At 41.6% G+C, this 25,415-nt stretch overlaps 2 protein-coding genes across 3 annotated transcripts in view; both read right to left on the bottom strand.

Moving 5' to 3' along the window:
- The window catches only part of CMTR1 (cap methyltransferase 1), a 37,504-nt gene extending 34,192 nt beyond the window's left edge, over window positions 1-3,312 (bottom strand). Inside the window, exons 1-2 of the mRNA XM_081854154.1 lie at window positions 3,129-3,312; window positions 149-283 (exon numbers count right to left, since the gene is read on the bottom strand). Of these exons, the coding sequence (XP_081710280.1) occupies window positions 149-278 (130 nt within the window). The 5' untranslated portion in view covers window positions 279-283; window positions 3,129-3,312. The remainder of the gene's footprint in view (window positions 1-148; window positions 284-3,128) is intronic.
- A 2,433-nt stretch (window positions 3,313-5,745) lies between these two features.
- On the bottom strand, window positions 5,746-23,558 carry RNF8 (ring finger protein 8). 2 transcript variants are annotated; one of them, XM_081854183.1, is made up of 8 exons: window positions 23,252-23,557; window positions 19,756-19,884; window positions 16,929-17,666; window positions 12,124-12,186; window positions 10,775-10,864; window positions 10,382-10,489; window positions 9,077-9,281; window positions 5,746-6,858 (listed from the first exon to the last, which is right to left on the bottom strand). In XM_081854183.1, the coding sequence occupies exons 1-8, from the start codon at window positions 23,372-23,374 to the stop codon at window positions 6,656-6,658; spliced, it is 1,659 nt and encodes a 552-aa protein (XP_081710309.1). In that variant the 5' UTR covers window positions 23,375-23,557; the 3' UTR covers window positions 5,746-6,655. The 2 variants fall into 2 exon arrangements, with proteins under 2 accessions (XP_081710309.1, XP_081710310.1); XM_081854184.1 differs by having other exon boundaries at window positions 6,682-6,858; window positions 9,070-9,281; window positions 23,252-23,558.
- Window positions 23,559-25,415: the final 1,857 nt, after the last annotated feature.

The raw sequence follows: 25,415 nt of genomic DNA, 5'->3' as shown, positions 1-25,415 counted from the left end.
TTTAACTATTCTTCTCTGGAAATTAGCAAGCAGGGTTCTAATGATACCAGTTAGTCCATGACTCCATTCTATGTCCAATGAAAGGTTGATTGCAGCACAACCAAGTTTAGATGTGGACAGGCCCATGTGATGTTACCTCTATAGTTACCTTGAGCTCCATGATTACCAAGTTGTGTTTCATCATCTGATGTGGAGCTGAGGGTCAGACCCAACTCTTCGATCCTTTTCTTCTGCCTCTTTAGGGGACTGCTATATTCAGGTTCTGCTCGTCGCTTCATTTTCTCTGCAAGGAGGAAACAAAATATTTAATTATTAAAATATTTCTATATTGCCTATTATAGGGGCATCGCAAGGTGGTGTACAACAATACCAAGAAATACAATACAAATACAATCAAAATGATTACAATGCAATCCGGTGGACAGTAAAAATATTCTTAAAACCCCAGAATGGCTGGTGGTAATAGTCAGAAAAAGTCATAGTAAACAAGAAGGTTTTCACCATGTGCCAGAATAGTTTCAAACACATTCATAAGTGTGGCATAATTTTAAGGCAGTGGAGTATTCAGGTTTTCAGTCCTTATATAGAAACATTCTCTTAAGAAGAAAACTCTTTCCTCTGTGCACTTTCAAGACCGCTCATATAAAATAGGAGGGAAATCAGGAAAGCAAACAATTTGCTCTCCATTAATTTAAAAAGAATGAAAGCACCTGAATAGGCATTTTCATAGCATGTTTTCATTCCACCACTTTCATCATACAGACACACATCCCAGTAGAACACAGTTCTAATTCAGGTTTCACTGATAAACACACAAGAGAAAAAACAGCACAATCCTATTGTTTATTCTCATTGAGCCTTACTTCCAGGTTACTGACATACAACTGCATCTTAAGATTGCAATCCTAACCACACTTGCTAGTGAGTAAGCCCTATTAAGAGCGTGGGAGATGCTGCCAAACAACCATGCACATGACTGTACAGCATGCTCCTTTGAACTCAGAGTGGCAAATTTATAAGTAAACATGAATAGGACGGAGCTGTAACCATGCAATCCTATCTACTCAGAAGGTTCTACTGAGTCAGCACCAGCTTACTTCTAGGTAAGAGGCTGCAGCCTAAGCTTGTTAAGTTATCACAGTACATAAACAAATAACAAAAGGTGCCCAAAGTATACCACCAGTTTAGTAGGTACAGTGGTGCCCCGCAAGACGAATGCCTCGCAAGACGGAAAATCCGCTAGACGAAAGGGTTTTCCGTTTTGGAGGTGCTTCACAAAACGAATTTCCTATGGGCTTGCTTCACAAGACGAAAATGTCTTGCGAGTTCCTGCGGGGTTTTTTTTTTCCTCCCCCCCCCTTTTTCTAAGCCGCTAAGCCGCTTATCCGCTAAGCTGATAAGCCGCTAAAAGCCGTTAACAGCGCTAATCCGCTAAGCCATCAATGGGCTTGCTTCGCAAGATGAAAAAACCGCTAGACGAAGAGACTCGCGGAACGGATTCTTTTCGTCTTGCGAGGCACCACTGTAGTCCTGAGTTAACAAATTTGTGAAGAACCAGTTTCTAATGCCAGAGCATTCAGAAACCTGGTTATAAATAATGTTATTTATATGAGCTCTCATATATTGCAATAATGTACTGTAGTTGCTAATAAATACATCAAAAGCATTATTTTTTGTTATGGAAGATACACTGATACCACAGCATAATAGGGCTAAATAACACACCACTGAATTTACCACTCCTGGGATCATTAAAACTAGGAGAAGAAACATCAACTATGTGGTACAAATTTTCTTGAGGCAAGTGAGGAACAACAGGGACAGCACTGTGGCTATGCTTATTAATGGTGGTGAACACAACATTGTTCATTTGTACAAATCATAAAACTGAGTAAATTGAATGTTAAACATAAGAGCTGAAAGCTTAAAGTTGTATAGGCATAGTAAAATTTCCAGGATGAAGCCATCCCCTTCCAGTCTCCCTGCAATCAGCACGAGAAACAGCAGCTAGTTAAAAGGAGTATCTACGGGAAGATTCTCATTTTAGTTCTTCTATGGGCAACATTTTACAGCACAAATCATATACATGGCTACTTAAATCCCATTCAGTTCACTGGGGCTTACTTCGAGGTATGTAGGTACAGTATATGATTCGAGCCCATCCATCACTGGGCAATGAGGGATTTCACTGAACAGTAGCACTGAGTCACATTAACTTGGAAATATAAATGAATTATATAAAAGAACACTGCACAATGCTAGAAGATCTCACAATACATTGGGGGACAGTCTCAAATTTTATTCTGAAGACACAGTCTTCAATACCCAACAGAAAGTAAAGCACAGTATTGTAACAGATAGTTTCTTCACAATTTCATGCAGTTGATTGGTTTTATAACAAAACCCATTTCTATGACGAAGCCATTAAGTGCTCAACTAGGAATATGATATTTTAATTCAGATGCCAGCTAGTGTACTTATATTTACTAAACCCTATGGGGGTGGGAGAGATGGCCTTAATATAGCCGCCGCCACCACAACAAAACAACACTAATTTGCAAAGAGGACTGAGGGCTGGGGGGGGGGAGAGAGAGAGAATCAGAGGAAAACACCAGAGCAAAGGATGGAGGTGGTTTAGGTAAGGGGAAGAAGTCGGGATTCCAGGTGGAAGCTAAAAGGAGCGTATGTTTCTGTGCAGAATCCACAGTCTGTGGAGAGCTGCAACCTGACTTCAAGCAGGCTTACCCAGAAGTAAGTCCAAATGAGCTAAAGAGAACTTATTTCCTGGGAAACATGCTTAGCATCTCAGCCTTGGTAAAAGGGGGAAACCGGGAGATGGGAGATGAAAAGGGAGGCGAGGGAGTATCAGGACACAGGAGAGACAGAAACCTCAGGAGGGAAGGTCTCGGCTAGGCTAGGAGACATAACGGGGAGAGGCAGGAACTGGGGACGTAGAGGGGCAGACAGGGGCGGCCAGCCTGGAGTATTCTCGGGAGCTGCAAACAAGTGGAGACAATCGGAAAAGCAGCGTGACAGGGGCGGCGGGGGGCAGAGAAGCAGGGGCAAAACGCCCCCCCCCAGGCTCGTTCGCTCTCCCCGACCCTCCCGGGAGCCCTTGCTACACTCACACGAGGGGAAGGGGGAGGCTCTGTCTTAGGCCGGAGCGGGAGATGAGGGCAGAGAAGACCGCGAAGGCCGAGCCTCAGCCCCCTCCAGACACGCGCCTGGGCTCGAGAGACAGAGAGAGGAAAGAAGGCCGGATCCCCCCAACTCCTCTCCGCCACAGTTCAGTTTCGTTTCCCGGCAGCTCCGCACTGGGACGGGGCCCTTCCTTCGCGCGCGGCGCAAACTAATGACGCAATGGGGAGGCGAGAAGAAGTCCTAGAGAGGCGCAGGGCCCCCTCGTGGCGGGAGGCTGCCGAGTGTGTTGAGGGAGCGGGAAGCGTCTCAGAGCCTGCACCTCGCGCAATGAATACTGTAGTACATACAGGGGAGTATTAAGCGAAAACGTAAGCTTCTTGTTCCCCACCTTGCACGATTAAAGTGCAAATTAAAGTTCCCTTTAATTTGACGTTTTAAAGTGCTGTAAATAATAATGCAGCGCATTTGGAATAGTCTGCGTGCTTCACACGTAGGTGAAGGATAGCTCAGAGTAGACCCATGTCCTAGTAACTACTTGGATATTGTGGAAGATCAGCAGCCTTGCTAATTAGCATAAGGAGGAGATTAGTCTACAGAGCTGCATTGCTCAGGGAGATACTCAGACCATAGAAATACAATTGGTAGAGAGGTGTCTGATGTTATTTCCCCTCCACTCCTGGGAGAGAAGGAGTAACTGATACAAGAGAATAAACATGACTTCAAACCATATTTCCCCCCAAGACCCATTTATCCTTATTAGAACTCAATAAGGCAGACATATATGCACAAAGTATTTGTTTTTTAATGTGATCCCATTGAGATCCCAAGATGAAATTTTGTAGGAAGCTCTTTAAAATATGAAATATTATTTTTTTGGAATTCTTTAATCATATGGATTTTTTTATATCACTATTTAAAAATTTTCAAAACATTAAATTTTGTAACTTAAATTAAAAGTTTAAAGTAAGTCCATCATGTGCCATATCATATTAAAGCCCATGAAGTTCTGAAGAGATTTGTATTTTTAGTTTTGAATTACTGGGATCTTTTCTTATACTACTTTTAGGAAACAGAAAAATGAAAGCAATATAAAATGGTAAGGTAAATGTCACTGGATCACTTGACATGGAATACCCCTAAACCAAAAAAAGGAGATGTGCAGAATGCATAAATATGTAACAGATGAAGTCTTTCCAATTTCTGTCCTCCATCTTTTCCCCTGAAAAGTCCAGGTAGGTGACAGAATGGTTAACACCTTCAAACAGTCAAAAACAAATATATACACTACAAGCAAGCTTCACATGGGCATATCAGTGCAAACCAGAGATAGCTAACCTGTGTAGTCCAACAACACCCACTATACCTTGCCCATGGCGGCTGAGTATGATGGGAAGGCCAGAGATTCCCCGTCCCTTGTGTATACCCATGACTTTAAAATACTTGATGCACCAGGAAAGCATTTAAGAATAGGCTTGTCCACAGCAAGAGACAAGTGATAAGGAGAGTGGTATTTTAAAAAATATGACCAGGAGCTTTTTCTACCAACAAATTACTACAGGCAGCAACCATTTTAGACATGCCCAATGTGCATGTTCACATCATCCCCAACCCAAAAGTGACCTGAAAACATCACCAAAAAAAGGGGGAGGACGGGGCAGGGGCAGAAGGGAGTGTTTGCAGGCATTTTCAATGGTGTTTCACTTAAAACGCATAATCCCCATGTCAACTGGGAGATTCCTTTGATCGAATGCATGGTCTTCTTAAGAGTTGCTTCATCCACTACAGTTTCCCTCAAAAATATCAATTCTATATACACTGCTGCATGTCTCCAGTAAGCACATTCATACACAGTGAACACCCTGTGAAACAGACACTTCGAAGTTGACACATGACTATGCAGATGCAATGTCATGGCAGGGGACGGCAGCTGGGATAGCGGAGCAGAACATCCAGAAAGGTAGCTTCCCTCTTCTGAAACGAGTGTGTTTCCAAAATTGCCAAATAACAGAAATCAATGAGAACTAGGTGCACCATCATGTGTAACAAGGTTGATATAGCAATGCAGTTTGCCTCATTTAACCCATTCCAATAACCTTGTTCCAGCCGATTCCCAAATTGGTGCTCATGCGCCAAGGTGGTTTTGAGGGAGGAAGTGCTTTCAGATCATGCATTTCTTGGTAAGAAAACACTGCCACTTTATTAGAATTGAGGAGGGGGACCACACATTCTTATTATATAATTTATAACAAAAGTTAACATAGCTTTATGGACTATGTGCCCCTGCATCTTATTTCATCTGTTTGAAACTACACTACCAACATCTTCAGGGCAAAGTAGCATTAACAAAAAAAATATGGAATTTATGAACTTGCAATAATTTATTGACAATAGTAAACTACTGTGGTGGCTCAGAACTCCTTGCAACGGGGAATGTTAAGTGTCTTTATCCAGTTATAAAAGTGTGATCTTCATTAGCATTAAAGCTAGAATCAATAAAAATAAGGTAGCCAGACTCAATTGGCTAGACACACAGAGCTGGGGAGTACCACACATTCAGAAACACAAAGAAAGGATATTGGCTTATGAAAGCAACTTGAGCAGAAATGACAGGTTTTTTGTTCTTTTATATAAATTGTAACTTTTAAACAAAGAAATAAATAACCACCCCAAGACATATCAAGGAAACAAAAAACAGAAACAGCGGCCAATCCAATTTGCCTGCTAATTTGAAGCCAAAGCCCCTGAAATGGAACCTGAATTGCTGCAAACTTATAGTGCTGTACCAGCAACATACTGTGAATACTGATAAATATGTAGTGCCACCTTCTGCTCATTCAGAAATGCAACTTCTTCACTCAGACAAAGCCCTCCTACCACACTCTACACACACACATACACACACAGAGAGAAATGCAAAAGCGCTGCTACAGTTTTGACTGTGTCTGCTCAATTTTGGCAACAGAGCTTGAGAGAAAGTGATTAAGATGCTTTTCTGGGAAGCTAGGTATCAAACTCTTTGGGGCTTAGGGCATGGTAAATTTAACCTTGACAATTTCTCCAGACTTATGCAGCTGTAAATATCCTTATTCTCTTTATGAACCCATGAGTCGTGTGTAAACAGCTTTCTGACACAAAAAGCAAATATGTACTACATCAGGTTACACATAAGCAGTTATTTAGCTGATGAGCTGGCACTCTCCAACCTATTAGGAGGGAAGCAGTTAAATTTAAGTTTGGTGGTACATTGTCAACTCCAAGAATTTTCATAGCAAGAACAGAAACATGGGTTTAGTCACCTAGTATTAAAAATGGGTTTGAGCCTAACAGTTTTCAATCGTACTCTTCAGAGATGAGGACATCACACATTCACTTAAGAAAAGAACAGGACCCTGCCAAGCCCTTTTAATCCACAATTCAAATTCCAGTCTCTTCATTGTTCCAAGTGTCCAATCCTTTCTCCCAGAAAGCATCCAGAGCAGGCTCCAAACAACTGCAAGGGTACGGTGCAGGTATTTCAGATAACATGGTGGCTGTCAGAGTCTCCCTCATAGTCATCACTTTCAAAGCTGCTTAATGACATGATGGACTGCACAGATGTAAGGCTACTGCTCTCGCTGTCTAATGTTGAGGTAATGCTACTGCTCTCGCTGTCTGAGGACGTGCTGAGAGTACTGCTCTCACTTTCTGACACTGGGTTCTCCGCAACAACCTGCTTCCCTGCAATTAAAATACACAGATAAAAAAAGAAAAGCAAAAGTGATTTGAGGCAAGTGCAGGAATACCCAACCAAAGGATTTAAGTTAGGGAGTATATTTGTTTTTCAATGGTGCAGGAAAAATACATTTAAAGGTACAGTATAGGCAAAGGGTAATGAGGACTAAGGGGGAGTGGGCTTTGCTTTCAGTACTCAAGGGTAAAACTTTTATATTCTGCCCAGCTCTGGTCTTTCATACTGAATACTGTCTCTTCCCTTGGACCAATGCCCACTCTTCTCTCAAGGAAGTACACAACTGTCTCAAACACAATGCTTAAAAGCACAGAGAGGGTTAGAGAAGAGGAAGAAAGAGAAACAAAGGAGACACAATGTCTCAACATAAAATCAATACAGAGGTGGAGCAATGCAAGGTGTCTCTGTCTAAGCCTGTGTTTCCCAACCTTGGGCCTCCGGCTGTTTTCGAACTACAATTCCCATCATCCCTGACCACTGGTCTTGCTAGCTGAGGATTATGGGAGTTGTAGTCCAAAAACAGCTGGAGGCCCAAGGTTGGGAAATGCTGGTCTAAGCCACTGATGGCCAAACTTGGCCCTCCAGCTGTTTTGGGACTACAACTCCCATCATCCCTAGCTAACAGGACCAGTTGTCAGGGATGATGGGAATTATAGTCCCAAAACAACTGAAGGGCAAAGTTTGGCCATCACTGGGACTCTAAGCTGAACTCTAGACTGCTTGAGTGCTTGTAGCAGACATGCCATCCTCACTTGCAACATAACAGTTAATCAGTTGGTCCTAGGGAGGTGGTCCCCAAATTCCAACCCCCAACCACCTGAAATGGTCTTTTCTGCCTGTTGTAGCAATTATAATGTGCTGTGCTAGAGGCTACATGATATTAATTGCGTTTTTATTGCTTCTTTCATTTCTTACATATTGCATTTTATTTAATTGTATTACAATTTGAATTCCATAGAAGTCAAATTGTAATACAACCCAATGCAAGATAATAAACAAATAAATAAAAATAAATAAAAATACAATTAAAAATCAATACGAATATTTCATATAACGAATGTACTCTCTCCCATCTTCAACCACAAATCCACAGACCCACTGCAGACCACCTGAATGAAGCTTCCAGGTAGTCCATGGACCCCATTTGGGATCCCCTGTCCTAGAGCATAGTCTGAAGTTATATAATAATAATAATAATAATAATAATAATAATAATAATAATACCTTTATTGTCCATGTACAACCTGTATACAATAAAATTAACTGAGCCTCCCTCCCCCCAACTCAGTCCCATTGCACTCTGTGTGCTTGTCGCACAACACACCAACCCCGAAAGTCTGCTGCACTATATTATTTTCCGGTCAGCAGCCTAACAGCCCACAGATACAAACTGTTTTTTAGCCTGTTGGTACGACCGATTATACTTATATTTCTCCTGCCTGAGGGTAGAAGATTAAAGAGGTGCTGGCCGGGATGTGAATCGTCCCTGAGAATTTTTCTCACTCTCCTAAGGCAACAATCCCTTTCAATGTCATCTAGCAGGCTCAGGGGACAGCCCATGATATCATGTGCTGTGTTCACCACCCTCTGTAAAGACTTTCTGTCCGTGGCTGTCAAGCCAATGTACCACACTGTGATACAATATGAGAAGACACTTTCTATTGTGGACTGGTAGAAGGAGGTCATAAATTGTTGTTTAACATTGTTCTTTCGCAAGACCCTGAGGAATGGAGTCTCTGTTGGGCCTTCCTAACCACCTGAGTTATATTGTTTTTCCAAGTGAGGTCTTCACTAAGGTGAACTCCCAGGAATTTAAAGGAGCAAAGCTAGATTCTAGTCAGTGTCTTCTCAGCAGCTGCATGACGGAAAATCGAATGTAAATATAATAAATAATGTAAGTAATGCTAGCATGAAATGAAGAAGGTGGCTGAATTAGAAGATTAACCCAAATTGCAATATCTAAATTTTTCTAAGTTTTTGTATCTTTAGGTGTGGGTGGGTGGATGTACAACAACCTTGCTGTTAGCTTTGAAATGCTGTCTCCCAAACAGCATCTGAAACTGAAAAAGCTTTATTCATGAACAGAAATAAAGCAAGGCACAGAAACCTAACTGTAGTTTGCTATCAATATATTTCTAATTAAACACTACACTACGCAGGTGCCAAGGAATGTTCAAATGCCTTAGGAATGGAGGACCCACCTCTCACCTTTTCGCTCTTGGATGAGGGAAAGGTGGCGATGCTTCGTCTCATCATCCAGGTTTTCCACCATCCTATCAATACAATTGTCCAGAACTAGCGATCGTGTCTTGGATAATATCGTCCCTCTACATATTGGACACTCCAGCTTACGCTTCATCCATTCATTGATGCAATAGGAGCAGAAGCTGTGTGCACAGTTGAGAGTGACAGCCTGAAAAGTTCATATTATATATAATACATTAGATTAGGATTTCTATCCTGCTTTATTTACAGAAGCTTCAAGGCAGCTCAGAATGGAAAATAAAATTCAAAATACTAAAAACAATGTAAGAAAATGAACTGTCAGAACTGGATAGCTTGGCTGGTTAGAACATGATGCTGATAACACCAAGGTTACAGGTTCGATCCCTGTATGGGACAGCCGCATATTCCTGCATCGCACAGGGCTGGACTAGATGATTCGCAGGGTCCCTTCCAACTATGATTCTATTAAACATCCACATAAAAGGATAAAAGAGGAAATGAATAAATGGAAACCAGTAATATTGTGTGTGTGTATAAAAACTAGGAATAACGTATTATTTATTTGTCGCTATAAAGGAAATGAACTTAGACATGTACATTTTTGGAAGCAATTATTTGAAATTGAGATTTTTGGAAATAATCTGTATACTTATTTTTAAAAAGTAGATTGATATTTAACATATTTTAAAGGTATTATAAAATGTAATAATTGTGATACCAATGGTATTTTAGTAAGATATTGTAGGATTATTGAAAAGGTTTATTATTATTATTACTTTATTACTACTATTATTATTACTGTATTATTATTGAATATATATACTGCCCTATACCCAGGAGTCTCAGGGCGGTTTACAGAATAAAATCAAGATATAAAACCACAACATACCTAATAAAAACAACAACCCAATAGCCCCCCACAAAAGAACACATTTTAAAAGGGCATAGGATGTATTTATATAATAGAATGTGTTGCATTAAATTATATTCTAATATCTGTATTATCTTTTGGAGTTTATATAGCATGTATAATGATTATTCATTAAATCAAATGTTTATTTAATTCTTTTAAAGGAAATTGTGTAAATTACACACATATCCCTTCCATGAGCAGGAAGTTTCATGAGCAGACTTCTGCTCACAGAATCATTGGATCCAACCCACAGAAATCCCAGGAATAAAAATCGGGTTCAGCAACTTTCAAACTGATTTGGTGTCAATAAAAGGGGATTAAAATATATGTATACTTACTACTGCTTCTTAAAGTTTTTATCTTTCAAATCTTACCTCAATGAAGTGTTCAGAGCAAATAGTACACTGCAGCTCATTCTCCAGTACATCATTCATGTGGCTCAAGGCCTCTTCCTTTTGTGCTCGTGCCTTCTCCTTCTCTTCCTGTAGCCCAGAAGAAAACAAACCCAAAAACATCAGGTAAACAATGGTAGAAGAATGAGAATGTATTGGGCACATGAGACATACTTCCCGAAAGGTGAAAACTTTATTAAACTTAAAAATCTGCACAAAAGAAAACGCCCCTAAAGTTATATACAGCTAAAACCCTCCACTTCACCACAGTGTGAACCTATGGAAAAGCAGAGAGCAACTCCCTTAAGCTGCAAAGTGGGCGGCTTTGGAGCAAGGCCTAAATTCGACTGTTGTGTATTTTTCTTCTGTTCATACCTTAGTCTCTTTCAGTTCCCTGTCCTTGGCTTTAATGATCTCTTCAAAATCCTTCTTGCTACGGCTCAGTTCTTCCATCAAAGCACGATGCTGAGAAATAAGATACCAAACAGAAATTCTCATTAACATACCAATTAGGCATGCCAGATTCTACTTCGCATCCTGAAAATATGTCAACCCACTGCATGAATACAACTCATTTCCTCTAAATAAACATAATCCGTAAAACATACACATAAATAAAACTTATTTAGATTAGAAAAATGAATAGGCAAAAGGTATGTAAGGTTGCTGCTAACTGTACAAAGGTAACCAGATGAACTATACAAAACAAAGTTAAAATAAAATTAATCATAAAATACAATTAACAGCAGTGTATCACACCCAGTTAACCAGATAAGGCCACGCCGACACTGCTTTGAATACTTGCAAAAATAGGAAGCTGTCACCTGAATGACCATAAAATGGGAGACAACCGGCTTTCTACTACAGGTTTCATAGACAGGGTGCCACATCTGAGAGGCCCTTCTATACGGAGTGGCTCCCTAGCCTATTCTTAGTGAGGACACCACAAGCAGAGTCTTGTGCACAAACCTTACAACTCAGGTTGGATGGTTCTGGGGCAGGTGTGCCTTCAAGTATCGGGTCCTAAGCTCTTCAACGTTTTGTTCACTGATACCAACACCTTGAATTGGCCCTAAGAATGTACTCATACATATAACTATAACATGAGGAACTGAATGAACATTTATAGGCCAGCGGTAATTCCCATGATTGTAGCACCTGGAAATAAGTCTGCCTTTGGTCACAAAAGTAGCGAACATCCAGTTTGGGAACCTGTGGGCCTCCACATGTTGCTGAATTACAACTCCAATCCTTGACCACTGACCATGCTGGTTGGGATTGGTGGAGAAGTCTAACAACATCTGGATAGCAATAGGTTTCTACTCCTAGCAAAGAGCTTACCACACATTTCCTAAATGATCCTCATGATAGAAAAAGACCCTCTGGCCCAGGTAACATTTTGTGAAGGTGTGCCAAGAGGGAAGAGAATGTGCTGCAGAAGTGGGATGAACAGTAATAACTTACAAAATGATGGGACCAAGCCAAGAAAAAAATCAAATTCAACAAGCCATAATTACAGATTGCTTGTGGTTTTGATACTGGTTTTGATACTGTCTTTTCTGTTCTTCCTAATCATCCACTATTTTTGCTACTTGCAGCCAATCAAGCATGTCTCACTGCAAGAGGCAGAACTAAGCATCCTGGCAATTCGCCAGTGGGGGTAACATTTGAACATCCTCAAGCGATACAAACATTGGAAATAACCTAACACTGTGCTACGTTACCTGCACTAGAACCTGGGTCAGTTGTTCCTTCAGTCTCCCTTCTCCTTCTTCCTCTTTTGCTCCCTTAACAATAAATAAGAGCCTGTCAGTCAAGTAAAGGAAAGACATATAGAACTAAGAACAACAACATGAAGGATAACAGAGAAAAAGCTAGTGGAAAAATATGCTAAAAGGAGTCAAACAAGTTTTCTTCCATGCAGTTATAAAATAAAAATAAAATGGCTGCTGCCTACACAAAACTGAAACCTGAAAAGGAAATCTTCAATTATTTTTATTTTTACAGTATTCCTAATCAGAGACACATACCCCTATACAATACACTATCTCAGGGGTCTGCAACCTTTAAGACAAAAAGAGCCACTTGGACCCGTTTCCAAAGAAAAAAAAAACTGGGAGCCGCAAAACTCGTCATTATAAAAATAACTTTTTTGTCACTTTTTTATTATTTCTTTGTTTGACCCCTCAGAATTACTCCTCCTCATAGAAATAAACATTAAATTAACAAGTTACCTTTTTTTGTGTGTGTGTTCTTCACTCCCCTTCAAAACAGTGACCAGCGTACATGCCCCTTACAATGTAGCAGGCGGGCGGGCGGGCGGGAAGGTGACGTCGGGACGGTGCGTGACTAACGCACGCACCGCCCCCATGTGACGTCACAGCCAGTACAGCGCCCGCCACAGTGGGGAGTGTTGGGGTGCACAATGCGCCTCCTCCCCTCGCTAGTATCTGCCCCGGAGCCGCGGCAAAGGTGTAAAAGAGCCACATGCGGCTCCAGAGCCGTGGCTTGCAGACCCCTGCACTATCTAATCATGTAATGCCTAGAGTATCTTCACTTGTTTGTTCTCTCTGCTGTGGTTGTATAGGCAAGGGAGAAGGGCCCTGGCTTAGTGGTAAAGCATCTACTTTAAGTGCAGAAGACCCCAGGTTCAATCCTTGGCATCTCCAGGTAGGGCTTGGAGAGAACCTAATATGAAAACCTAGTGAGCCTCTGCCAGCCAGTGTAGACAAAACTGAGACAGATAGACCATTGGTCTAAATCAGCATAAAGTAGCTCCCAATGTTTCTAACAGGGAAGGAAAATAGCCGGAGCAGTGTCTTCTTTGCTCCCTCCTTGCTAGAATATGTGCTATCACAAGAATGTGAATCATTGATGGCTTTCTCCTTGGTGGAAGAAGCAGTCACCTACAATAAGTGTTGCAGGGAGTGGATGTTAGAGCTGCTCTACATTGTTGGAAGAGCAGTTTTAAAAGTCCTGCTTGCTGGCTGTAACATGTAGTCTTTATGGACATTAACAAGGTGAGTTTAAACATTTTTAGAAAGTGTTTCTGAATATTTAAAGTGCAGGTTACTATGATAAATGTGAGCTCTACTAAACTCATTGGAGCTTTCCAATTAGCAAAAATTGTGTAACATTGGGCCACAGTTAGGGGTGTGTGCTGCTAACACACACTCACACAACTAGTACTGTGTGCTTAGCTGTCTTCACTGCCCTTAATAGCTACAGAAACTTCTCTCAAACCTGCCACCCTCATAGGCAGACTTGGGGACACAGAGAGGTCTTCTCAGTGGCTGCTTCCAGACTCTGGAACTCCCCTGTATTTGCTATTCTTACTTTATCTGTAAGCCGCCTTGAGTCCCTGTCAGGCAAAAAGGTGGGGAATGAAAGAACAAACGAATGAATGAATGCAGTCCCCATATCTGAAAGGATTGCCGAAAGGACTGAGGCAGCATGGCAGAATGTATGTGACAGTCACAACCCAAGAAGCTGCCCAGTTCAATTCTACCTCTTCAAGAACAAGCTTGTTCCTGCACCTCTGACAAAGTTCTGGGGGTGTGGCAGGAAGTCAATGTAATGGTTCTCCCCTTGATTGTTCCACCAATGGTGCTACGAGGAACAGACAGGACACAAAGCAAACCTACTGCCCCTAAGCTACCATCATGCATACACTATCAATGGTGATGTTTTACCATCACAAGCGCAATACAATACGGATGATACAATGTGATAGAACAAAGCTATTAAACATTTTGATGTAAATAAAAACAATAGATTGCAAGCCACATTTCTTATCCATTCATAATCATTTGTGAGCATCTGCCACAAGCAATAACATGCTTGTTCACTGAAGTAACGTGTGAAGCAGCCATGAATCACTGTGTTTTAGCAGACAACCCTTATTAGTTGTAGGTTTCTCTTAGCTCACAAATAATAATAATAATAATAATAATAATAATAATAATAATAATAATAATAATAATTTATTATTTGTACCCCGCCCATCTGGCTGGGTTTCCCCAGCCACTCTGGGCGGCTTCCAACAGAGATAAAAAATACACTAAAATGTATTTTTTATATACACTAAATACACTAAAATGTATTTTTTTTTAGAGATAAAAAATACACAAATCTAAGGAATAGTTGGCTTTGTCAAAAACAGAAAAGAGATTTCTTTCACACTTAGCGGGAATGTGCAGAGGTGAGTAAAATACTGGAGAATGGTCCTGGAGGTAATTAAAAATATTTTTTCAATTTAGCACGCTTAGAGATCCCATCATATGTTTATTAAATTATTTAAAAGACAGCTTCCTTTGATAACTAAACAATTTGTTATATGTTCATATAGAACTATAAACCTATAAAGAGCTGGAATCATATGTGTAAAAACATGAAAATAGGTAATCAAAGTAAAACAGGTTTTTAAAGACAAATTAGTGAACAACTGGTATTGATGAAGCTTACTGCTTTATTTTTCAAAAATCACAAAATTATAATATGATCATAGTGAGTTAGAATTACAATATATTAAGAGGAAATTAAGTATTACAGATATGGAGAATGTGTTTATTGAACTATGAAATAAAGAGCTGGGATAACACCATGGTTATAATAGCTAGGGCATTAACCATGATCTAGCAATTTAATTGCACACTCAGGCTATATGCACATTGGTGCCTTGAAATACATTGAGGGTTTTTTTCCGGCAGTGTTTCAGGTTGCTTTTTTAGGTTGTTGTTCATGCCAGAGAAGGAGTGGGGATGTCGTTATCTGATGCCCATTACCTAATTTGCTTACCCACACTGAACTCCAATTCACTGAAGCTGTCGCTGAGAGCTGCCTAAGGGCTACAGACCTCAGCTTCACCATGGCTTTCATTTTTTAATCAATGGAGGCTGCTTAGAAGAACAGCAAACAAGACTCCAGGATACCTATGGATTGTGGCTAACTTCATGTCTACTCAGGTTCAAAGACCAGCAGTGGGAGCGCACTGGAGCCAGAGAAGGGGTAATGTGTGCACAGCCTACGCTGTGGTTACAAACTACAGTGGTACCTCGGGTTAAGTACTTAATTCGTTCCAGAGGTCCGTTCTTAACCTGAAACTGTTCTTAACCTGAAGCACCACTTTAGCTAATGGAACCTCCTGCTGCTGCCGTGCCACCGGAGCATGATTTCTGTTCTCATCCTGAAGCAAAGTTCTTAACCTGAAGCACTATTTCTGGGTTAGCGGAGTCTGTAACCTGAAGCGTATGTAACCTGAGATACCACTGTACCAAATGAAGCTGTGTTATACCCTGCTGTGATAAAACTCGTTGGCTTTCTTTCACAGACAGAAGGGGAAGTTCTGTTTTGCCACCCATCCTATTCTTATCCCTTCTCTAGCAGGGGCCATGAGGAATCAAACAGGGACAAAGATAATTAAACACAGTGTATTTCCATTGTTCATTTACTGCTAGACACTTTCCTTAGCGCTACTACTTCATCAGCAGGAATTTCAAGCAGAGTTGCTGATGGAAGAACTAGAAGTATTTTAGGGTCAAAGCAAAGAACAGTATTGTAATCTCTACTGAAGTGACTGTGCAACTAGTAAGGAAGTGAAGCAATATTCTGCTAACTACTGTGCCCATCAGACAACAACAATCCATTCACTTCACATCTTTTTATTGAACCCATAGCTCTAGGAGAGAGAGATCTTGCACTTCTGTACTGATCTTCTGGTGTCCATCATTCAAATACAGTAAGCTGTGGCTCACAAGCCAGTAGATGCAGCCATGTTAAAAACCCATCAAGTATCCTGAGAGCAACATGTTCATTGTTGCTGATCTTGCTATCTTGCCTAGTCTCACCAAAAGATGCACCATCTGCAGAAATGCAACTCATGTGTCTCACTAATCAATGGGCTTTTTGCAACACAAGAAATTTGAGGAAATTAGGACAGGGAGCAAACAATTCTCTCTTTGCCAATCTCATCATAAAACAACTGCAGTGAATTTTAAAATGCTGCGCTTATTTTAAAAAATACCAACTCTACGGTGAAACAGGACCAAGTGTTGACTCCTTCATGCATAGTATTTTTATACATGTGATAATTTTTGTAAGAAATAAGGTATGGTACATGACTGGGCAGCCTAATCAATGTATGAGCACTGAAATAAGTTACCGCAATACACTGTGTACATGATGTTGCACATGCTTTTTCCTTGTCGTCAGATATTTCAGTGTAGGAGAAATGTCATAATTAATCTACCCTGTGCTAATAACTAAACCAGCTGGGATTTTTAAGCAGTTAAACTATAGTTTCAAACAAGTTGGCAACACTGTTGAAAATAGCTCATTGGGCACACTAAATGGAGGACTAAGAAACCTCAGTGCTGAAAATGAAGGTGTGGTGGTTTGGGAGACTATGGCAATGCTAAAAATGCTAACCTTTCCCCCATCCAATCATTCTTGCTTAGGCACAACCTCAACACTTGCAAGTTTTCAAATGGTACATGAGAGTGGGTGGGTGAAGTATCACAGCTGCACCTACCTCCAGTTCTTCACAGACGGTCTTCTGCAACTGCTCCACTTGCTGCTGTTGCTGCTCCTGCTCAGTGCATAACTGCTCCCTCAGTTCCTGCAATTCCTGCTCCAAAACCTGGATCTCTACAGGAGCACACTTGTTCATTTGCCTCACATTCAGGACAGCTGTCTGTTTCTCCTGCATCTTGGCTTTTAGCTTTGTCATATCTGCTAGAGTTTTCATTATCTGTTCCAAACCATTCCAAGACTGTGCCAAATTTGGGGCTTTATGGTCCTTAGAAAGAAGAGCTAAACCATGCTCAGGCGGAATGGTGCTACAGTGATTTTTCTTCTTCTCCTTTTTACTGGGCCTTGGAGAAACCAACACTGTTTCCATGTTTTCTGTTGTTTGTCTGGACAGTTCTGTCCTGCCTCCCTCACATTTCCCCAAAGAGTCATTTTCTGAAGACACCCTGTCTCTTTTAGTTCTGGAATTGGAAGGCCCTTCCGCTCCAGATGCCTCAGATTCCTCCAAGCTAATTTTACGCTTAGCCCTCGTGTCTTTCGTTTTCTCTGTCAGCTGGTCATTTTTCAGCGCCAGAAATGGACTGACTTTCTTCCAATCTTCCCTTATTAGTGTATATTCATACTCAGCTGTTTCTCTGTTTTTAAAAGGAACTCCTAATTGGATATAGTCGCCTTCGTGTAAGAGATAGGGCCGTGATGGATCAATGCGTTCACAATTCAGCCAGACACCGTTTAGACTCTGGGAAAGATAAAAAATAATAAGAGAGAGCTAGGAAAGGTGCTTGTTTTTCTGCACATCAAATAATAAAACAAACAGACCAGAAAAACAAGCCAGCAAGGAAAACCTGGCACTCCTCAAATAATACTGCAAACAAACAAAAAAAGCGATCCAGCACTAGAGTAGAATTAGCATGAGACACAAGCAGTATTTCCCACTCCAACAGGAAACATCTGAGCCAAGAACAGATTTTGTATTTTATGTATCCATGCTGATTAAGTGATTTGTCCAGAAAACTAGCAGTGCAATCCTATGCAGATCTAATCAGAAGTTAGTCCTAGACTTACTCCCAGGTAAGTGGGACTGTAGCCCAAAGAAATTTATTACAACTCCCTGAGAAGATAAATCAAGATTTAAAAACAACAGCCCCTGGTACACATGACACTCAAGACATGATTTATATGTTGGAAGTGTGGCAAGTCTCCCTTCATCAGCTGAACTAACCAAAATCTTTGGGATCTCCACACTTTAAGCTGGGGTCACGAACCTGTGCCCCTCCAGATGTTGACTCCAACTCTCATCAGCCCCAGCAAGCACTGCCCATAGTCAGGAATGATTAGAGGTGTAGACCAGCAACATCTGGAGGACCACAGATTCACCACCCCTGCTTTACACAAAACTCTTCCAAAAAAAGTGTGGGGGGGAATAATCGAAAAGATATTTGCGTTATCTTTAAAAGGACAGCACATACAACAAGACAAAACAGCATCCAAAGCAAAATGTGAGACACAGTGTGGTAAAATGGGCAAGAGTGCTGGGTTTGGAACCAGGGATTACTGGGTTCAAATACATGGCCACTCACAGCCGCCCCTAACCAACCCCACGGGGCTGCTATGTGGATGAAAAGTGGTATCTCTCAAATGCTCCTTGAAAGAAAAGGCTGCCATAAACTCAATAGGTGAGCTAATGCAAGCCACGTTTTCAAACTCTCTCTCAGCATTACCACCCACCCCCATCTGCAAGAAAGAGAACACTGGCTTTTCCCGCTATAAGGATTACAAGTAGATAATGCATGTTTTAACACTTCTGTAGTACTTTTAAGTATTAAGTGCCACAATCATCTGAAATTCAGTATACAGTAACTGCAGGACCTTATTGGTGATGGCATCCCAGCTACGGAATTCAGAACTTCCATCTCACTTTAGCAGTTTGTTCAGGTTTTTTGAAGAATATTAACGCCAGAGCTTGTGGCTTATTTTTTACTTGTTTTACTGGTTAAGGTTATAAGTACTACATCTTTCTCATGTATATACTGTATATTTTATATATTGTTTTAAAATCCTATGTGTGCTGCTGTAGGATTTCTATTTTTTATTATTTTTATTATAAATATTATTATTATTACAAGTACTACTATTTTGTGCGCCACAGGCTTCCCAGGCAACCAGCCCCCACTACCATGGCAGCTCCCCCCAAAAAACTTTCCATAAGTCTGTCGGCCTTCCTGAACAACAATGTGGCTGGTTTCACTGGTGGGAAGGGGTGACAGTGGAAGGAAGAAACTGCACAAAATTGGACAGAGAAACCTTGCACTCACATAATCTTAGGATACCACTCATTATAGCTACTTCATCAATTCTGTAGTCTAGATGATAAATTCCAAGTACTATATGAAAGAAAATAATCCTATACAGTGGACCCTCTAGTTATGTACCACTCTGGTTACATAACTTTCAGGTTATGAATGCAGCAAACCCAGAGGTGTATACTTCCGGGTTTCGCCATGTGTGCATGCACAGAAGCGCTCTGCATGCCTTGCGCATGCGCAGAAGCAGAATCGCTAGTTACGTTTTTTCGGGGTGCACACGGACCCCCGGAACGAATTAAATTCGTATCCGGAGGGTCCACTGTATTACTGAGGTAATTCTCACAAAGAAAGTCTACAGAATCAGGTATACATTATCACAGCCATAAACTGTTCTACAAACTGCATACAAAATTAGCTTTTCATGTAGTTCGCCTGGCACTCCAGCTTTCCTGATCACATTTTCAAACTGGATTCCACATTCAGCATCTTTCAAGTCAATTCATTTTGAGTAACTTTCCGTACCTTGTTATCAATCACGGTCCACTGCCCATCAGTATTTTGCTGGAAAACACAGTGGTTCCGGGAGATCATCAAAGGACAGGATTTTGACATCAGTTGGTAAGTAGCACCAGTTCCTCGACCTATACTTACCTAAACAAACAAACAAGCAAGCAATTAATAATCTCCTTTACCAATATCTCCAACATATCTATTCTAGATTTCAATGCTGTGAAGTGGGTGTTTCATTAGTTTCTTACAGTAATTCAAGGGAATACATTAAGCCACCATACAAGTATTCCATTATTTTACTTGCAGTGCCAAGATTGTTTTATATGCCAATGTTGGTTGCAATGAAATACAGGCATATAAAAATAAGATTTCCTGGATGCCAAAACGCAAGTTTGGGGCGAGTACTCCTTAGTGAGAGAACCCCAGCATAAATTTAAAATCACAAAATATGCAGCAAAGTAAAGCATGGAAATATATGCTGTTAGACCTTTAAAATATGCCCTTCTAAGTTCTTCCCAAAGTTCTCCTCTTCCTCTAACATTGCAAATGGCCACACATTTGGGAAGTTAAAAATGGTTTACTTACAAACTCTTCAAAGCTCAGATTCATGTACTTTTCCATACAGCATTCAGAAAAAGTTGCACAGGTGGTATAGTAACACAATAATGGCTTGTAAAAGCCATGCGGTCTAAGCTGCAGCAAGCAGTTCAAAATGTCTTCACACACTGAGCTTCTCTAGCAGACTGAGGTACAACAATAGGCTTGATTGCCTTCCCCTTAAGGTGAGAGCTAAGCTAGCTAAGCCTGGCAAGTAAGTTTACTCTACAACATTAACCTCTTCGTTAATTAGACCTAAACATGTTATCCCAGTCAACACATTTTTAAAACCTGTGAACTATTGTTGTTGTTGTTGTTCATTAGTTTTCCACAAATGAGTATTTGTTTATTTGTAAAAAGAGCTATTTACTCTAGCAGGCAAATCCAAAGTAGCCTAACAAACAAGTCTGAGTAGCCAATAACAGCTAAGAATGCCACTGCAATTATAAATTCTTCAAAATCCCATTTAATTCAGCTTTAGGCCTGTATTAAGCAATTGAACATTTATTCATTTTTTTCTATGAAGATTAAACTTCAAATTACACTAACATAATACTTAACAATCTGAACTATGATGTCAATATATACAGTATTGTAGATAAACCCCTTTCAGGTTACATTAAATGCTTCATTTCTCCTTCACCCCAAAGCTCTGCAGTTGATGCATGGCTTTCAAAGCACCTCCAGGGACTTAAAAAGAGGGAAGGCTTGTCAATATATTTTCAAGCTGCACAGCTTCTATATGATCAGGGATTCTTGGAGACTCTGTCCTGCCTTCTGGCTCTTGTGACAGTTCAATCTCACCATATGGCTTCAGAGATTATCGTGTTCATAAATACAGAGCTTCCAAGTAATAGACACAGCTGACAAATCACAGATTTTCTCCATCCTGTCACTTGTAAGGTTATCACACTTTTCGACCAAAATAACTGCACATGAACAACAATCCTTTGAAGATCTGTCATATCTTTCATTATAGTACCTTGCACTGGTTCTTGTTGTTTATTTTTATGCACTGTGAGCCACTAAGGAGGATATAAATTTTAATAAAAGCTTGAAACCTTCCACAGCATTTGTTCCCAGAATTATGGTCAACATTTTAATCAGGCCTATGGAGCCTGAGACTCAAAGTCAAAATGTATCCATGGGCTTGAGAACACCTTTGCTTTTGCAATTCCATACTGATAACAAAATCAGAAGGCTTATTTTGCTGCTGATGCAGGCTGCTGTTCATTTATGAACAGTGAACTGCATTTCGCTTGGTGCCAAAAGCTTGCAGGCTGGCTTTAGATTATGCTAACTACTTTGTCATAACCAGCAAAGATGTTCACTAGATTTCAACAGATGGGCAAGTGTTAAGTTAGGCAGGTGAAACTTTCTTTTAAACTGCCTTATAGAAGTACAACTGAAGGTCAAATCTTTTATGATGAAGATGTGCCAGCATGGACACCTCTGTGGCTACAATCTTAAGCACATTCTGAACAGCAAGTACCATATAGCTCAGAGTGAAGATGCTTAAGGTGGTCCTGTTACAGCTGATCCTGTAAATGCTTACATCACTTTAATCTAGATTCTAGAAGGAAATGAAGCAATGTTTGGGCACACATATGAACTGACCTGGACCCCACAATCATATGAGGGTGGTAACACAAGAATGGGTCTTTTCTGTGGTGGCTCTCTGTTTGTGGAATGCCCCCGCTAGGGCGGCTCGCCTGGCACCTTCATTGCATATTTTTAGGTGTCAGGCAAAAACACTCTTCCCCCAAGCCTTTGGCCAGTTAAACAATGTACTGTATGACCTTTTAAACTGGGTGTGTGTGTGTTTGTTACTGTTATGCACTTCTGTGTTTTTATATTGTAAACCACCCTGGATGAAGGACGGTATAAAAATGTAATAAATAATAACAATACTGGATGGAAATTACAGGGTAGGGCAACAAACCACGTTTTGGCCCACTAGGCTGACTGTTGATTTGCTGTTTTATTTCAGCAGTTCACTGCTTTTTTATTGTATTAATTGGCTTTATTGTTTTACTGAATGTTACCCTAAAAGTTTAAACTGAAAGGTGGGACAAGCACTTTGAAAACAGAAGATGACCCATTCAGCCCCAGCTCTAAATTTTGGCCTTTTAGGGCTGACCTAATTCTGCTCTGGACCATAAAGAAGGCTGATCGCCGAAGAATTGATGCTTTTGAATTATGGTGCTGGGGGAGACTCTTGAGAGTCCCCTGGACTGCAAGAAGATCAAACCTCTCCATTCTGAAGAAAATCAGGCCTGAGTGCTCACTGGAAGGACAGATCGTGAAGCTGAGGCTCCAATACTTTGGCCACCTCATGAGAAGAGAAGACTCCCTGGAAAAGAAGACCCTGATGTTGGGGAAGATGGAGGGCACAAGGAGAAGGGGACGACAGAGGACGAGGTGCCTGGACAGTGTTCTCAAAGCTACCAGCGTGAGTTTGACCAAACTGCGGGAGGCAGTGGAAGACAGGAGTGCCTGGCGTGCTCTGGTCCAGGGGGTCACGAAGAGTCGGACACGACTAAACAACAACAACAATTCTGCTCAGACTGAGGCTATGGGGAACCATGGGGTGGAGAAAGGCCAAGAAGAAGCTTCAGTTAGTGGCCTGAGAGGGATACGGTACAAGAGGCAAATGAGAAAGTTAATATGCGCCTCCCAGCTGCTTTATTGATTCCACAGCCCCGACCCGGCCCCCTCAGCTGAGGAGGGCAATTCGCGCGCTCCCCTCCGAGGCAAAGGAGGGCGCAGTTCCAAATGCGGGCAACAGGAGGCGCAGCTTTCCTTTCTCTTTCCCTTTCCCTTCCCAACACAGTCCCTCACTTCGCCGCCGCCCCTCAAAGCCCCGGCGCTCGAGGAAGGGGGGGGCAGCTCTCGCCGCGCTCTCTCTCACCTCGCTGCCGTCCTCCAGCAGCAGCCACTCTTCGCTCATCCCCACTCGCTTGAGGCACCAAGTTTGACCCGGCCCCCCTGAGGGGCGAGAAACCCTGCTGTCCCCGCCAACGCACTCCGCCATCTTCCGCGGCCCGCGCGAGCTGCAGGCAGAAGCAATCGCTCGGTTCGGAAGGAACAGATCGGCTCCGCCTGCCCTAGCTCTTTTCTTTTTTCCCCCCCTTTCCTTTAAAAAAATAAATAAATAACTACGAGCGGCTTCATCTGCCCCTCACAAAGATGGCCACTTTAACGGGAAACATCCCCCGCTCACTGCTGTAACAGACGAGATCAATCGATGCCAGAGACAGCCGCTGCAGCCGCTGTTATTACGTTAGTTTGTTCGTGAGCTGTATCACAAACAGGCTTCAAATGTAGGGGGGGGGGCGTTTGAAGGAGGTCTTGCCAACTGCCGGCCTATTTAAATAATAATTCGTTTGCTGTGTATTCATTTACTTTCTTTCTCGTCTGAGTTTATTTGCTTTTAAGGAGATAGCTTCCGCTGCTGCTGTTCTCAGGTTTAGCAATGTTGTTGGGGGGGAGGGTGTTACTGTACTTAGAAACAGGCAATATTTCAGGGGCTGCAATCCAAGCAAAACAGATTTCGGGAACCTTTGGCCTGCCAGGTGTTGTTGAACTAGAAGCAGGTCAGTGGCCCTGGAGTGCTGGGAGTTGTAGTTCAGCAACATCCGGAGGGCTCGAAAGGTCTCCCACGCCGAGTACAGAACGACTTAAGGAGGGGGGCGCGATTCACACTGAAGCGAAGCCAATAAGGTTTACATCTGAGTAGACACGTGGAGACTTGCACTGTGAGGGCAGCTGCAGCACGGTATATCGCCTGCTGTCACAACTCTCAGCAAAGCACAAAAAGGAAAAGCATTTGGGCTACCTTTATAAAGTACAAGAGAATGCACTAAGGCGCATGTACAGTTTCATACTTATGAAAACTGCACATATTCAGCGTACTTTTTGTAATCCATGACAGTTTATGTAGTAATGTATGTGTTTGTCTTTATAATGTCTCTATGTTTATTTTCTGGTACCTTATTTCGTGCATGTTAAGGGAGGAAGCCGGGCGAGGGACTGTTTTGGGAAATGAACCAGGCCCCCAACCCACCCCCCTCACCTTAATGTGGCCTTGGTGCGCCCAGCCAGCACTAGGTGCTAGAGTTTCCTGCAGGAGTGTAGTCTATGTGGCTCCTTTCATGGACACTCAACTATTATGCTAATCAGATCCAAGAGTGAGAAAAGTTCGGAAAATATGTCTCTTAATTTTAGTAAAGTATGAATTTATTACAAAATATACTACATTTATAGCAATGTGTAGCACGATTACAATTTGCTATATAAACAACTCAAAAGCTTTCTCAGTTCAAGACTCTGCTTGTGCTTTGTGGACTGGCAGATCTGACTGGCAGCAGAGTCGTTTCTAAGGGAGACAGCCCCGCTGTTGGCAATTGTTGGAGAAAATCTTTATGAGAGATGGAGGCCTTGGTTGCTCAGTGCAGTTTTCTAAAAAGTCTTTGGCACTGGGTAAAAGAAAGGAAGGGTGAAACAAACTGAATCGTAGCTCCTTCCTTCTTGGGCTCAGGACGGTAGTATTGCAAACGCTGTAGAAGCCTGGATATGTAAATAAAATTTGGAGGAGTTAATAAATCAAGTTAAATTGCAAGGAGTAAAAAAAGCCAGATAGCGCCCGCGGGGTATCGAACTGCCCTTAGGCAATTGGTAAATCTGCAAAGATTATCCGAAGTAACCGCTAGGCTAAGCCGACCCGAAGAATGGGGCCAGCTAAAACATATAAGGAGCCATTAAGCAAGGGGTGTGGCTAATTGGGCAAACAATGTCATGTTCTTTGCAAATGCGATCTGCAGCTCCTTTTGAAAGTACTTTACATCCTCTGCACCGCTGGTGTGCGTGACAGTTGCGGGATCTACGGGTCAGCTTCATCAGACTGAAGGTGTTACAGGAAACAGACGTGGTTCAGTGTTTGCCCGGCTGCCCCGCTTCCTGAATAGATTCTTGTAAACTCCAAGCGACTTTCTTTCTTTTCTCGAGCCAGCTCAGCCCAGCGGTTCCATCGAGCAGAGCATTAGCTTAGATCCCCTAATCGCTTCCAGCGGTTT

This window comes from Podarcis erhardii (genome assembly GCF_964252035.2).
Source record: "Podarcis erhardii genome assembly, chromosome: 3".
Lineage (NCBI taxonomy): Eukaryota > Metazoa > Chordata > Lepidosauria > Squamata > Lacertidae > Podarcis > Podarcis erhardii.
Note: the sequence above shows the minus strand (reverse complement) of the source record. Positions and strands in the feature narration are given on the sequence as shown.

What these genes read in the sequence shown, in the direction of transcription:
- RNF8 (XM_081854183.1), bottom strand. Translation starts at nt 23,374, where the DNA reads ATGGCGGAGTGCGTTGGCGGGGACAGCAGGGTTTCTCGCCCCTCAGGG. An exon ending in TGACCCAGGTTCTAGTGCAG is followed by an intron (nt 10,865 to 12,123) that starts GTAACGTAGCAC and finishes CTTATTTCTCAG; the next exon opens with CATCGTGCTTTGATGGAAGA. An exon ending in GGGAACTGAAAGAGACTAAG is followed by an intron (nt 10,490 to 10,774) that starts GTATGAACAGAA and finishes TCTGGGCTACAG; the next exon opens with GAAGAGAAGGAGAAGGCACG.